This window comes from Carassius auratus, chromosome 40 (genome assembly GCF_003368295.1).
Source record: "Carassius auratus strain Wakin chromosome 40, ASM336829v1, whole genome shotgun sequence".
NCBI classification, from domain to species: Eukaryota; Metazoa; Chordata; class Actinopteri; order Cypriniformes; family Cyprinidae; genus Carassius; species Carassius auratus.
Window position 1 is genome coordinate 10,846,897 of NC_039282.1, and position 16,322 is coordinate 10,863,218.

Genomic DNA, 16,322 nt, shown 5'->3' on the forward strand with positions numbered 1-16,322 from the left:
CCTGAAATTTGTAACTTAACGCGTTAGTTTCGTGCGGACGTAATCAGTAACTTCGTTATTTTTTTAAAAAAAGTAATCCGTTATTTTAAGGAAAGGAAAATCCCGACTGCAGCCTGCTTTTTGTCAGACAGTAGTCCTAGGTCTACTGTGCCACCTGCGGATGTATCAGCGGAGCCGAAGCTCTGTGATCGTAAAGTCAATGGCTGTGATGCGTCTGTGCCCTGCGCCTGACCCTGTGTGTGTGTGGTTTTTTTTTTTTTTTTGAACTCCCGGCAAGATAGCAGAGAGGACCGCGTTTGGTTTATGGAAGTACGCACATTATTTTCAATTTGTCAGCGAAAAAGAAAAGAACATAACGGTAAAATGCACAATCTGCTTTGGTGAAAAGCTTCTGTCGACCGCCAAAAATTCTACCTCAAATTTAACGCTACGTTTTAATCACTACTTTGAAGAGTAAATGTAAGAGGACTGTGTTAAAGCGAATTTAGGCTTGTGACTGTGAGTGACACTTTAATAATAATTAGTTCGGCTATTAAGCAATTTGTCATTTGCCTGTGTGGCAGTGAAGGATTTAATTCGGTTTGTTATCATTTTTGTTTGACAGGCAGCTGTTAATTTCTGTTAGATCGTTGGCTGGCTGGTTGTTCATCATTTCTAAATGGATTTAAATCTGCAAGCCTGTTTAAGGTTGTGTTTACAAGTAAGTGTAGCGGTGTTTTCTGCGTTGTGTTTAAACGAAAGACAGACTACGAAAATTCAGCAGATCCTCGTTTATTCTGTATAACACAAATGGAAATATTAGGACTCCTGCAGCACATAAGCCAGCGTGCGGCAGCAATGCACGACGCGCTGTGTCATCTCATGCAGACTGGTGCAATTTACATTCACTTAAGCACATTTTACGAACATAACAATTGAACATGTACCTGTATAACACAAATGGAAATATTAGGACTCCTGCAGCACATAAGCCAGCGTGCGGCAGCAATGCACGACGCTGAGAAAGGGAAAATGACAGATATTAAAAATAAACTTCAATAAATAAAAATTATCAACAAAACATGTGGCTGCGCATTACAGAGGGGCTTTAGATCACAATCATACAGATATATCATTTGAATTAATCTGTTACATGAAATATGGCCCTAATTGACTCGCTGCAAAAACCTGCGTGACCTACCGCTGTGTCATCTCATGCAGACTGGTAAGCAGCAAAGTGCGCCAACCCCCCAAGTCAGCATGGCGGCAGGAAACCCCAAATATGGTCATGGCAAGTGGAATCACAAAATAATTTCCTAAATACACAACTGCTACATTCCCCTCTGCTGACTTCCACTTGCACATGACAAAATAAAAGAGCACAACATAAAAACAAAATGCTGCAGTCACCCAAGAACAAAAACAGGTACATATACCAAATATGAGAGAACAATACAAGGAAATAAAAAAAATAATAACAATAAAAGGGAGAAAAATAATTTGTACCATGGTACCAAATGATCATACTGAATGTCACATGAAACACTTAATTCTCCAGTCTTAAGACTATTCTTTTCAGAATTAGAAATGCAAGAGGGTTGCAAAGCCTCTAAACACTCACAGGAATAACATGCCTGTCACACATTACATACTCTTAGTGTTCATTTTTGCACAGTATTTCATAAGAGCTTATCCATCTCCGGATTCACTCTTTAAATACTCTTCCTCCTCACAAGGTACCATAAATCACAAATATTTAATACATCTCAATTCAATCACAATTTTACCCTCGTATTTAATCAGTTTTATATACAGAAACGACCGTACCAGAGGAAAAAAAACAAACAAAAAAATACTACAACCCAGACAAAACCTTCTGATGCATATTCTGAATCAGTCTAATGACTGGTTTAACCACCCTCCCACATCTGGTTCTGACTGTCAGTGACCCACCCTGACCGGAAAGTGCTCTGGAATATCGCTGTAAATGGTCAGCGGCTAAAGTATCAGTATTTACACCTTCATCAGCCTGAACGATGTTATTGTCATCGTCAGTTTCATGTGTCAAAGACCTGCAGTCAGTCTCAATTGTCTTTCTACTGTCGGCTGCATCACATGAAACAGTTAAGGAAGTAGGCTGGTCAGCTATACTTAACTGGACAGAATCAGATTCAGAGGGGCCAGCGTCTTGGGAAACTGGGAGCTCAGACACCCATGACACAGTTCTCTCGTCCAGCTCATCAACAGGTAAACCAAGCTCTACATTTCCATTCATAGACAGACTTGAGCTGCTTGAGGCGAAATTCTTACAAGTATCATCATCAGACATGTCCTTTCGCAGAGGCAGGAAGTTCACTGGCATAATGAGATTTCTATGAACAACTTTTTCAGTACCAGTCACACTATTTCGGATACGAAATGTATGGACTTCATGGTTCATTCCTGTCACTATGTAGATGTGACTCTCCCATCTATCAGCAGTCTTCCTCTTGCCACGCTCTCCCTTATTGGCCAGGAGTACCCTGTCGCCAACATTCACTGGAGCACCTTTGAGCTTCTTATTGTAGAGGTTTGCTTGCCTCTGTTGTTGTTTAGAAGCAGAGCATTGGGCCAGTTTCATAGCCTGTGCAAGATCATCTCTGAAAGACTGCACATATCGGTCATAGTCAACCACCTGTTCATCAAAAAGTGCAGAGTCAAACATCATGTCAACAGGCAACCTTGGAGTTCTACCGAACATCAACTGGAATGGAGGATAACTGGTCGTTTCATGAATCGTTGCATTATAGCAAAAAGTGAGCGACTTCAACATTTGAGGCCATCTGTGCTTAGCTTTAGGTGGCAAGGCACGAATCATGTTTCCTAATGTGCGGTTAAATCTCTCGACCGCCCCATTACCCATTGGGTGGTAAGGGGTTGTATGGGATTTTTGAACACCTGCAATTTGAAGCATTTCAGAAATCAGATTGCTTTCAAAAGTGGCCCCCTGGTCAGAATTTACTCGCTCAGGGAAGCCGTAGATGCAGAAAAAGTTGTCCCATAGCTGTTTCGCTACTGCCTTTGCCGATTGGTTATGACAGAGGTAAGCCTGAGCCAGCTTGGTAAAATGGTCCGTCACGACCAAGACATCCAGAGACTTATTAGAGGAGTCTTCGGCAGACCAAAAATCTACACAAACAAGCTCAAGAGGTCTTGATGTCCTAATACTCTCAAGTGGAGCTCTTGCCTCAGGCTCTGGTGACTTACTGACTACACATCTTCTGCAGCATCGCACATATTGTCTCACATCTTTTTCCATTCCTTGCCAGTAAAACCGACGTCTAGTGAGGTAGAGTGTCCTGTGTTGACCCTGGTGTCCAGCTTCATCATGTACCCCCTTAAGCACTTTATCTCGAAGGGCAGCAGGCACAATAAACTGAAAAGTTTTATTTTTGGAGACGACATCCTTGGACACACGATACAACAAACCCATTCTGACTGATAGTTTGTTCCAATGTCTCAGAAACCGAAGTACCCTAGGAGATTCCTTACTCCGCTCCCTCCTAGATGGCCTACGCTTGCGCTCCACAAAATAAAACAGTCTGCTCAGAACAAGATCAGCATGTTGTAATTCTGTCAGCTCCTGCCTCGACAATACTGGATGATCCAATGGCTGAGATGGCATAATTGACTCAATCAACTGTGGCAGCAGGTAAGCATATTGTTGAACATGATTTTCCTGTTGCCTACTGCTGTTCAAAATGGCAGAAACGTCCTCCCGAGAGACAAAAGATTTCTCATAGGAAACAACATGATTCACCTCAATATCTGAACATGGCTCCTCTTGTGCTTGTTTCTCGAAAGGGTAACATGACCAGCGGAACACATCCTGGACATTCTCTGGGTTCACTACTTGAGACTCCTCCAATAAAGCTCCATAGGGCACTCTGGTAAGTCGGTGGAACACACTGGGTCGCACAAACGGTTCACGGCTAAGGGCATCTGCTACTACATTCTTAGGCCCAGGGATGTATTTGATGTCAAAATTATATGGAGCAAGCTTTGCAACCCATCTTTGCTCGCAAGCATCCAACTTTGGTTTTGTAAGAATGTAGGTCAGTGGGTTGTTGTCCGTCCACACTGAGAACTGCTGACCCTTGAGCCAGTGACTAAATTTGTCACAAACTGCCCATTTGAGAGCAAAAAACTCTAGCCTGTGTGCTGGATATTTGGATTGGGCATAATTAAGTGACTTGCTAGCAAAGGCTATGGGGCGAGCGACCTCTCCACCCACCCCTACCTGAGAAAGCACCGCCCCAAGCCCATTACTGGAAGCATCAACAGACAGCAAGAAAGGTTTATCAAAATCAGGATGGGCCAAAATAACTCTTTCGAGTAAAGCCTGTTTCAGCGCACCAAAAGCATCTCTACATTCCTGAGTCCAGTCAGTAGAGGTAAGTTTTCTGCCTGCTGTTACACGTTTCTGGCCCTTGTTATGCCTTGGTTTTCTCATGCCTGATGTTAAAGCAAACAGGGGCCTACCAATGCGAGAACAACCTTCAATATACTGCTGGTAGAAAACCACCATCCCCAAAAACGACCTTATTTTCGTCTGTGATGGAATGTTAGTGCCATCTTCCATAAGATCCTGTTCTGTGATGTCAACAATAGCTCTGACCTTTTCAGGATCTGTGGCCACGCCATCACTACTCACAATGTGACCAAGGAACTTAACAGACGATTTCATAAAGTGACACTTCTTTTGGGACAGTTTTAGATTGTGAGCCTGAAGTCTTTGGAATACCATGTCTAGTCGTTCCAAAGCAAGCTGTTCATCAGGGGCGAAAACGAGGATGTCATCGAGATAACACAGCATGCTCATAAAGTTCTGGTCACCAAATATGCTCATCATCATCCTCATGAATGTCGCAGGGCTATTACATAGCCCCTGAGGAAGCCTGTTATACTCATAGAGACCAAATGGCGTAGTAAAAGCTGTGAATCTCTTGTCATCCTCATGCACCTCCACATTATAATAACCTGATGTCAAGTCCATTGTAGAAAAGAATGCGTTACCACCCAGAGCTGCAAGTGCGTCCGCTTGGTGTGGAAGAGGATGTGCATCTTTAACTGTGCGCGCATTTAGCCAGCGGAAGTCCGTGCACAGCCTCAGATCACCATTCCTCTTCCAGACTAACACCAGAGGTGACGCATAATCACTTGCTGACTTTCTGATTATGTCGCGCTCCTCCATGTCATCCAGGGCCTCACGCAGTTTCTCATAATGTGATGGTGACAATCTTCTGTAGGGAAGTCGGAAGGGTTTAGTATCGCTTAGGCAGATTCTATGAACAAAGCCTTTGGCCTTGCCACAGTCTAAACCATGACGAGAAAATATTGATTCATACTTAACCAACAGCTCAACCAACTTCCCTCTCCAGTAAGGTGTCAAAGAGTTTGAGTCAGTGTCGATATCCTGGAGCCCCAGGCTAGACAGTGATGAGCCAGTAAGATCATGCAGCATGTAGTGTTGTCTCTCCATTTCACATGAATTACTACTGCAATTTGCCAGTCTTTCAGTGTCCACTTCATTACACTGCAGATCTTTCCCCTTTTGAAATGACATGTCAAAACAGTCAATGTCAAAGTCTTCAAGCGCCATGCAGGTGTAAACATCCGCCAGCTTGCAGTTGCGTCTTAGACAGATAGGCTTGTTTGATGGGTTGATAACTTTAACTGGGGTACTGCCATCACCCCATAAAGACACGACTATCCTGCCCACCAACACATTTCTTGGTGCAGTGCGAGCTGTGCTAGGCTCCACAACGACTGTACTGCCTGCAGAAAGGGTTTTGTCACTGGACAACTTTCCCCACACTATATGTTCTTTCATGGGTTCTAAAGTGACAGCATGCTTCAGTTTTACAGTTCCGACTTTCGTAGGGGGATCCATTCCTTTCCATGACTCAACATTACACAAGAGTTGCATCAAAGCATCTGTATCTGGATCTTTGCCTTGTGAATCAGATACTTTCCCCCAGAAATCACTTGATACTTTCATGTCATGAATGAGATGTTTTATAACATTACTTCCCAAAATTAGGTCAGCGTTTTGCCCATCAACAATTAAGGCAGGAACATAGAAGGAGCAGTTGAATACCTTCATTTGGATGTCACATACTCCCTGTGGGCTAGTTCTTTGACCACCACAGCCAATTAGTGTGAGCATTGTTGGGAACACATCGTCGGAGGAAAGTACATTTGCTTCCATGAGTTTTGAAAGGGCACGAGAACTCATAGTGCAGGCCATAGACCCACTATCAAGCATCCCTCGAAGCAAAACGACATCCTGTACTAAGACATCAGTAAAGAACAATTCATCATTTGTGTTTAGTCTCTGCACATTTTGAAAAATCACTTTTGTCTTATCATCAACATTACTGCAAAAGTCAGAATAAACAGATTCTAAATCAATATCCTCAATGTCAGGGGACATTACACATGGCCCTCCACTAGTCCCCTCCTCATGTGGGCCATCTAGTTTCCCAGCTGGCCAGAGTCCGGACTACTCTGTTGAGCTTGTGGTTTGTTGGCAGTCCCTGCAGAGCAAGCTGATGCTCTGTGGCCAGAGGCATGACAGTTAAAGCAAAGACGGTTTATACGACAGTGCGAAAAAGTATCATGACTTGCATCACCACATAATTCGCATGTTGCATTTTGTCTGGGTACAGCAGTCCTTCCTTTATACTGAGGTCTGAACACTCTTGTTGTCTGCTGACAAGATCCCTGATCCAAAACTCGTTCCAAAAGACTGATCACTCGACTCAATGACTGATCTTGATTAGACTGCTCAGTCACCTGGGATGGAGGAACCACAGCAGCAGCAGTCTCCAAACCACGACCGTAGGCACACAAAACGTCAGTTGACTGAGCATGGCATGCAATGCCACTCACATGTGTTAGACTTGCGTTGTTGAAGCTTATTCTCCCTTTGATACTCATCCAGTCTAACCTGCACATCAGCCGCAGCCCATTCGTGCAGTGGCTTACATTTGAATATAAGAGACAGCTCTGGATCCGGACAGTTCCTGATGAACATTACAGTAACTTCACGAAAGGGGTCATCTAGAGTTTTCCCCTGTCTCTTCAGTCCTTCCACGGCAACGTCAATAGCATTGTGCAGCCGAATCCAATAGTCGAATGGCTTCTCGTTTTGCAAAGGCAATGTGGCATAAAAATCTGCCAACGGCATGCACGAACACACAGTTTCACCACAATGTTGTTTGAGCAGGTCAAAAACTGGCTTTGGACCCTTACTGAGGTCGATCAATGGGTTACTTCTCAGTCCAACCTTCACCACATCACGTGCTCTGCCCTGCAACTTAGTCAGTACTTCGTCAGCTTGGTCTTTTAAGGGCACTTCACGCTTCCTCAAGTACACTTTTACACTTTCCACCCACTCATCAACAGAAATTTTCTCCTCCCCATTACCTCTGAAACATACAGGCTCATTAACATCATGCTTAACAACCAAGCTAACTTTTGACAATTCACTCATATTAAAAGTTGAATCACTTTGTTTGTTTTGGCCAAAAACCCCAGATTCAAGACAGGTGACAATATTCTGGCCAATGCTGCTGCCTATCTGTTTCACTATGTCATTAATCAGATTCAGCGGCACAGCATTCAAATCAGATAATTGCACAGAATCATCCGAGATGGCAGAAGACTGTGACACAATAGGTGTCTGCACATCAACACTTCTTGTGTGAATAGGGGTTGAGAAAAGTGGACCTATTTTATCAGCCCCACCAATCTGATGTGCATGCACAAACCTCAGTACTCCTCGCCCCCTTCCCATACCATTCTGACTATTAAATCCATCCATATCTGAATCAACTATTCAAATCACAATGCTTCTTGTAACTGACTTTTTTTTTTCTCTTTTCTTTTGCAATAACAAAAATAAGTAAATAAAAAAAATAATCTATAGAATTTAAATCAACAATATAATTCAGAATTCCAGCGATCAACACTCTAAATTAACCCAAGGTAGTATTTAAAGTCCTTTAAAGAATGAATTCAATACAAAAAAATATATATTTCAGTCCACTAAATACTTAAGAAGATTTCACGAATCAGGTATCCAGTTCAAAGTTTATATTGTCAAATGGCGAACCTTTCATCCACTCAGTCACATTGCAGCGGTGCACTCATTGGCCTAACACCCCAGCAGCTTCTCCACTCGCGTGTAATGTCCGATCCCACGAAGAGTGAAGCGACGATCACGGCACCAGTTGTAGCGGTGTTTTCTGCGTTGTGTTTAAACGAAAGACAGACTACGAAAATTCAGCAGATCCTCGTTTATTCTGTATAACACAAATGGAAATATTAGGACTCCTGCAGCACATAAGCCAGCGTGCGGCAGCAATGCACGACGCGCTGTGTCATCTCATGCAGACTGGTGCAATTTACATTCACTTAAGCACATTTTACGAACATAACAATGGAACATGTACCTGTATAACACAAATGGAAATATTAGGACTCCTGCAGCACATAAGCCAGCGTGCGGCAGCAATGCACGACGCTGAGAAAGGGAAAATGACAGATATTAAAAATAAACTTCAATAAATAAAAATTATCAACAAAACATGTGGCTGCGCATTACAGAGGGGCTTTAGATCACAATCATACAGATATATCATTTGAATTAATCTGTTACATGAAATATGGCCCTAATTGACTCGCTGCAAAAACCTGCGTGACCTACCGCTGTGTCATCTCATGCAGACTGGTAAGCAGCAAAGTGCGCCAACCCCCCAAGTCAGCATGGCGGCAGGAAACCCCAAATATGGTCATGGCAAGTGGAATCACAAAATAATTTCCTAAATACACAACTGCTACATAAGCATACTTGTACTTTGATAACTGCATTATTTAAAGTTAAAGAAAAATCAGGAGTTATCTTGTGGTGCTCATAATATACAGTAGCCTAGGCTACCCGGGCTGGGTAACGTTAGGTGCGAATTTTGATTAATAATATATTCTGTGATAATAAATAAATAAAACGCCATGTGGAATAGCCGATTGCTGACTGTCTTTCCTGTTATTGTTATCCTGCAGTGTTAATTTAGTCGGATGACTGACGTTATTCATTGTCGGGATTCACGACTTCTAGGTGCATTTAAAGGGGCCGGGGGCTGTGTCTGTCATGTGTGAGCCTCTGCAAACGGCTTTTAATTTTTGGTAACGCATGAGTACTCTAACGCGTTACTTTTATGAATAGGTAACGCTGTATCATAACTGATTACTTTTAATTGATGGTAACGTTGTAACCTAACTAACTACTTTCCAAAGTAACTATACCCAACACTGTTTATAAGAACATCAGTGTAAAAAGAAGAATTTTGGTGCTTTTAATCACATTGGAAGGTCAATTTAAGAGTTTGTGTTTCATAACATATAAGGATCCGAGAATCAGGTTGAAAATTGTGTGGTAGAATTAACATTAAGGAAAAAAGTATATGTTTTTTTTTATTTATTTTTTTATTGTATATGTACTGTATATACAGCCATTCCAATCCATTAAAATTGAAAGTGTCAGCATAAAAATGTACATTAGATTTAAATAGAATCTTTGCCAACTATACGTATGCAGGCATTTATTATGCAGAACAAAGATGCCTGTGGAGAAAAAAAAAAAAGACCAGAATGATCCTGATTCTCATGCCTATAGGGAAGATCCACTATGAAATACATTAAAGATGAATGTATAAAGCCCCCAGGGGTCCTGACTCGTCCCAGCATCTCCCGTGAAGATCTGCTGATGATGAAAGGGGAACATAATGCTTCGGTCTTTCTTAGTTTCTAATAATACCATTAAACATCACACAAGCCTTCTTGCATCAAAACAGCGCTCCATGTTTGAACCGTGATCGACAAGTCTAATAAAAGCAAAGCGTGCTTCCTCCAAAGTGACTGAATTGTCGCAAATGGCAGTGTTTTCAATCTCCTCCCCCCATCCCCCATCAGAAATATGCTCAAGACAGGAGAGTAGAAATACAGTAGACAGCAGAAAGAATCCTCGTGCTTTAAATAGAGCTGACTCGCAGAGTTGAGGTCAGTGTCACTGAATGTCTTTGTAGGCTCTATTCTATGCTTCTGTGACTAAAACCAAGCAGATACTGCTCCCTTTCTCTCTCCCACAGGCTGATCAACAATGCTTCAGTCTCTCACCAGATTGACAGTCGCAGCCTAGTCACTGTGTACACAGAACCACTGTGATGTGTGTCGAGCACACAACGTTTCGCTCTGAAAGAAGGCCTGAAGGCTTCTGTGACTGTAGCTGCATGAACGGCGACATTTCTTCATTATACAACCTGATTTTGCAATTAAAACTTGTAGCTAGAGTATAGGATTCATTAAATCCAATCATGAATAATTTACACGCATGTAATTAAAAAAATCAATTACATACTTCCATGACATTCCTCATGTGGTCTTTTCTTCGTTTTCGAGGCATGTACGAATTATGTTCTCATGTTTCGTTCTGTAATCTTTACAACATGTTATGTTTGAATGACTTACATGTACAACAGATGGCCAAAAGAATATGTGCATGCCATAAAACCAACCTGACCTCAGCGGGATGGGATCAAACACCTGCAGCCATGCTCTGACTTCTAGTGAAAATCCTTCCAATGAGAGTGTAAGCAGTTATCAGATATTAACTTCAAGTTTTCTAAATGTAGACATTCCATATTCCATATAGGTTTTGTATGGTAACATATTTTTATACAGATTTATATGACCTAAAACCTTCTCCTTTGGGAGGTTTCATCAGATTTAGCTCACTTCTTTGTACACATTTGTCCCCAAAATGGTAAAGTAGCTCATATACTAACTTAAATTAGTGGCTGTTATGAGATACTATGCAGTTAAAGATGGACATTATGAGATGCCTGTATTATAAAATATATTACTACATTTTTTCTTTGTTCAGCATTGTTGAATAGTACAATGCCAATTAGTGCATTGCATAACAGTATGTGCTTCCAACACTGTCCGCATGGTTTTAAGGTTAGGTTAGAGCATGTATTAAAGCCTAACGCCATATCACACCATATGAACATTATGCTGATAGCACATTATTTCCTGACAAGATGTTCTATCTCCATTTTTAACACATTCCACACTGTGATATTGCATCCATCATCTTCAGCTTTTCCCATGCCTTACATGTTCTACGAATGTCGTAATTTAAAATAACCTGTTTTAACTGCACATCATGAATAGGTGGCACAAATTTTCAGACCACCACCATAGAGCCTGAAAAGTCATCTGGGTAAAAACATATTGCCAGAATTAAATTCTTTAATTTTAAAATTAAAAATGCATTTATTAATGAAATTATGAAACTTCAATTATTTTTCCAAATATTTATTCCATATAAGTAGTAAAATATTGATTAATGAAACTGTTTAGAATCCAGATTAGTAATCTTTGCTATTTCCATTCCTTATCATGATGCTCCACCGTTTTGGATTATTAATGGATTGCTCTGTGTTTTGATGTGTTTTCTTTTGCATGCTCAGGACCATCTGTTTTCTGCTCCACTTACATACTATGTTCTGCCTGGAGTTATTCAGCACTGCATTCCTGCAGCTTCCCCTCCACAGTGCCCCAAGCAGTACTCACTGTCAATGCCAGGGCCTAATTAGGACAGCGAATCTCTGTGCAGATCCCCACGTCTAGGTTACCCTCAACTATCCAGTAAATTCTTGAAGCAAGAGAATAACGCTATATCATTGTCCACTATTAGATTTATGTGGATAAAAGCTTAGACGTTATGGGATATGGTCAAGAGTGCTATCATGTTTTTCCTTTATATCCTTCATTCTTTCAACAGGATGTGAACTGAATTTCTCTATGTGTCTGAGTAGCTGGTCAAACTGAATAAACAATGAAAATTGCATGTTATTGAATTATTGATCATGTGTGGTGTGGAAAATGATGGCCTGTATTGATGACAGCAACTTTTTGCTCTTGTGATATTTTAGTTAATATGTCAAACCCTGCACTTAGTAACAAAAAGTTTTACACCTTAAAAAAATTAATTAGAAGATTTTAAGAAATATGTTTAAAAATATGTATTAAGCAGAATAAAGGGGTTGTGCAGCCAAAAATATGCCTATCAAAGTATTAGAACATTTTTTCATCCATGCCCGTAGGTGTCAGACCTTGTATTAGCCAGCAAACCATTAGCTGAATTTCGATCTCTACAATCCTTTTATTAATAGTTCATAAATACAGAGTGCATGCACCTTTCAAAACTTTTATTATTATTATTTTTAGTACAGAATTCACAATCTAATCAGAATACAATTAAAAAATAGCTTTATCTTTCTGGATTATGCTGTTTTCTGCATTGTACTTGCAAAGACACACTCAAGTGTACTTGAGGAAGATATTTTCTTGGCATGAACAAACATCAAACAGATATCTTATGCATACAGAATGTCCAAAATGGGTTGTTGCCTGACAATCTCTCATCAAAACCCATGGACACAAAACCTTGCGTTTTGCATACCACTTCATGTTTAATGCATTTAAACATGGTGCATAAATAATGAGGTTTATTTAAACCACAGTAAAAAAATAAACAAAAGGTTTACCATTTAAAAGCAAATTCACATATATGTCACAAATGTCCACCCAAAAGGAAAATTCTGTCATTATTTTCTCACCTTCGTGTGGTTCTATGTATGCATTTCTTTCTACTGCAGAACACAAAAGAAGCATGGTATGAAGAATGTCGGCAGTCAGTCATTTTTGTTCGTACAATTAAAGTCACTGGGAAGAACTATTAAGTCATCAACATTCTTCAAAATATCTTCTTTTGTGTTCCACAGGAGAAAAAAATCATAAAGATTTGGAATGACATGGAGGTGAATAAATGATCATAATATTTATTTTTGGGTGAACTATCAGTTGAATGTCCTTACACCTTCCGATTGGGAATGTTCTACAGAAATACTGCAGAAATCATTTTTTAGATATATCTGTGGTCTCAAATGTCCAATACAATAAAAGCACATATTACAGTGTAATATTTGAAATCACTCCATAAATAATCACACATATTGCAATGACTCAGAATTCATATTGATGATATTGATTGGTGATATTCGAATTTAAGCTATTCTTGACTCATTGACCCTGGGTTATAACACTCCTGCTGCAGCGACAAAATGTTTCTTATCTCCCTCCTTCATTACTTCATTAATAACCTCCCAGCCTAAAAGTTATTTCAGGCTGAGATGCATTCACCTCCATGTGTTTGTCTTGGTCTCCAAGACCATAGTCTTTGCTGTAAAAGCTTGATAAGGCAAGGCTGGACATGTCCCATTCATCAATGTACCCAGTAACTGATTTTACATGATGTTAGTATAACAACATGCAGCCGAAGAAACTGCTGTATCTTCATCTATACAGTAATAATCAGCAGGTTTGCTCTGTATCTTCTTTAGTGCTCTCAACCCTATAATTCAATCTAGTGGTTAAAGGGATAGTTCAAACAAAAATGACAATTATGTCAACATTTGCCCACCGTCATGTTGTTTCCAACCTGTAATGACTTACTTTATTCTGTGGAGCACAAAAGTGATTTCAAAAAGTGTTGGTAACCATTGTCCCCCATATGGATAAAAAACACAATGGAAAACAATAGGAAATGAAACTGTCTGGTTACCAACATTCTTCAAGATCTCTTCTTTTGTATTCAACAGAAGAAAGAATGATAGAATTTTCATTTTGCATGGACTACTCCTGGGTTATGGAAAACCACCTTTAGTACAGTTTCTGCCAGCTAAAAACAGACAGTTGCAGGTATTACTAAATTACAAAATATTCTTTGATTGAATATATCTTACTTTGAATCTTTCAGGGTCACTGATGAATTGTTGAACATACAGTGATCAATTAATTTATGCATATTGTGACTAAGAATGAACTAAATCTTTGGAAGTTTTCATGTGTCGTATGCTGCCTGATGAAAAGATGAAGCTCTGAGAAAGATGAGACTAGATACAGAATACAGGCATCATCATAATAGACTGTAATTGTAACTGTAACTTAAATTTAGCATCCAAAAGCTTTGTTAAATTTGAACAACTCATGAAAATCTGCTTTCTTGAAAAGCCATGGACGGGGTCGCACCGTATTAATTTTTTTAAATGAATAAAAAATGAGGCTGTGAGGGATAGAAGTACAGTGCTGCGTTTAGTGGATTGTACTGAATGTTCAGCTGACAAAATGTCTATCCAGAATTTTTTCATTTTTTATTATGAATTAATAAAACTCTATAAAACTCATTTTCATACGTTATATTCAATATGATGTCTAACCTGACTAAGGTCTATACCAATTGGGAATGCAGAGATTTATTTACATAGATTACATGTGTGTGCAAGTGCAAATTAATGATAATTTCAACTCAAATTCATTGTAGATGATGCCTTGCCATTACGGATTACACTTTAAGACAGTACAATGTCCAAATCAAAGGGGCCTGATTTAGTCCTTTATGTAGTCTTTTTTTTTTTTCTTTCGAGGGACATTTATCAACTTCCCTCCAGTACAAGCAGATTCAATGTAGAGGACATCCCACTTATACATAAGAACTAGGCCTGCACTTAAAGGAGGGCACCAGTTTATTTTAGAACAGGACAGGAGATTAATTATTGTGTTCAAAATATTTCCAGTGTTTAATTAAGTATGTACAGCAGTTACTCTTTCGGGAAGATTATCCACCTGATCACTTTGCTTTAGTTTTAGCCTTTAATGAACTGGTGGTTAAATCCAAGGAAACTACAACAATTAGATATAGCAGCCAGCCTAATATTGCAACACTGGTTTGCCAAAAATTTTAAAAAGGTCATTTCACTTAAAAGCGTAGATAACAATATTGTAATAAATGGCTATAACTTGCTTGGGGAATGGTATATCTAAACAAAATTTTATTTGGAAGTGTAAAACACCCAGACACAACTTTCTAAAGAAAAATATCAAAACTTTAGGAGTTTCTGTTTGAGTACACAGTAAAAAAAAACACCCAACTGTCGCTTGCATTTTTCTTAAAAATATGTAATTTAATTAATTCTTTGAGAAAACTAAAGTAAAATTGAGACTTTAAATTAGTTAAACTTAAACTGTAAGTTCTCCTGTTTATAATATATTTATAGCCATCTTCAAGAATCGGCTTAAAACACATCTCTTCCATCTTTATTTGACCCTCTAACTTTAACACTCACTATTCTAATTCTATTCTTTAAAAAATCTAACTACTTTTCTAATCTTTTGTATTCTATTTTCTTTTCATTTATTATGCAATTGTATATGTATGTGTGTGTGTGTGTATGTGTAAAGACCTCTAACTAGCTTGCTCTATTCTTTTTCTTTTTATTTATTATATTAGTTAAAATCCCATGCTACGTGTACTGTGTTAAGCTAACTGAGACTTGTTATAGCACTTATATATCATTGCTCTTTTTGTTGTTTTTGATTGCTTCCACTGTCTTCATCTGTAAGTCGCTTTGGATAAAAGCGTCTGCTAAATGAATAAATGTAAATGTAAATGTATAATGACATATGGCACTTGATGCTGACTGCAGGAACAGGTTCTGAAAAACAAAGAAAAGTACAGGTGTGTCAGGCGCCCCAAAAATGTTCTAGGTCTTTAAGGGTTAAAAGCAGATTAAATGAAGACTATAACCTCACTCCGCCATGTTATCAAATAATTGTTGAAAATCAATCAAAGATTCTGAGTCTCAGTGGACCCGTTGCCGAGTTAATGCTTTCAACAGAGCATTAAGTTATATCACAAATAAACACATCACCTGCATGCTTCAGTACACTGCCAGTGCTGTGAGAGCAAGCTGACATGAAGCATTTATCCTTAAGCAAATACATAAGAGCTGAGGTCAAAGGTGTGGAATGTACAGCTGTACAACTGCTCAAGTCAACTTGATTTGAGATTTCTTGTCTCATAAACAAGAAAACTCTAAAAAATAGAAAGAAAATAAGCATGTAAAATGTACACATAAGATGATTTATTCAATTATGGATGACGGGGCTAATTGTCACACTACTTTACTCCAGTGAATTATTCTCAGAATGTCAGTTGATGTTTAGACACATATCTAAACACTGATGCTGCAAAGTAATCTATTGACTAGAAAATGTGGCATGTTGAATACTGGAGCATGTTATCACAATGGGAATGCTGGGAATACTGGTACAGTAATTTGTTTACTTAACATGAAACAGCAAACATATAAAAGGTATAAAAAAACTTAATATTT

At 39.2% G+C, this 16,322-nt stretch overlaps 1 protein-coding gene across 1 annotated transcript; it reads right to left on the bottom strand.

Moving 5' to 3' along the window:
* Positions 1-6,877: 6,877 nt before the first annotated feature.
* Positions 6,878-8,866, bottom strand: LOC113058911 (uncharacterized). Its single transcript, XM_026227171.1, has 3 exons — positions 8,732-8,866; positions 8,478-8,548; positions 6,878-8,327 (listed from the first exon to the last, which is right to left on the bottom strand). Exon 3 carries the CDS (start codon positions 7,844-7,846, stop codon positions 6,878-6,880), a length of 969 nt encoding a protein of 322 aa, XP_026082956.1. The 5' UTR covers positions 7,847-8,327; positions 8,478-8,548; positions 8,732-8,866.
* Between the last annotated feature and the right edge of the window lie 7,456 nt (positions 8,867-16,322).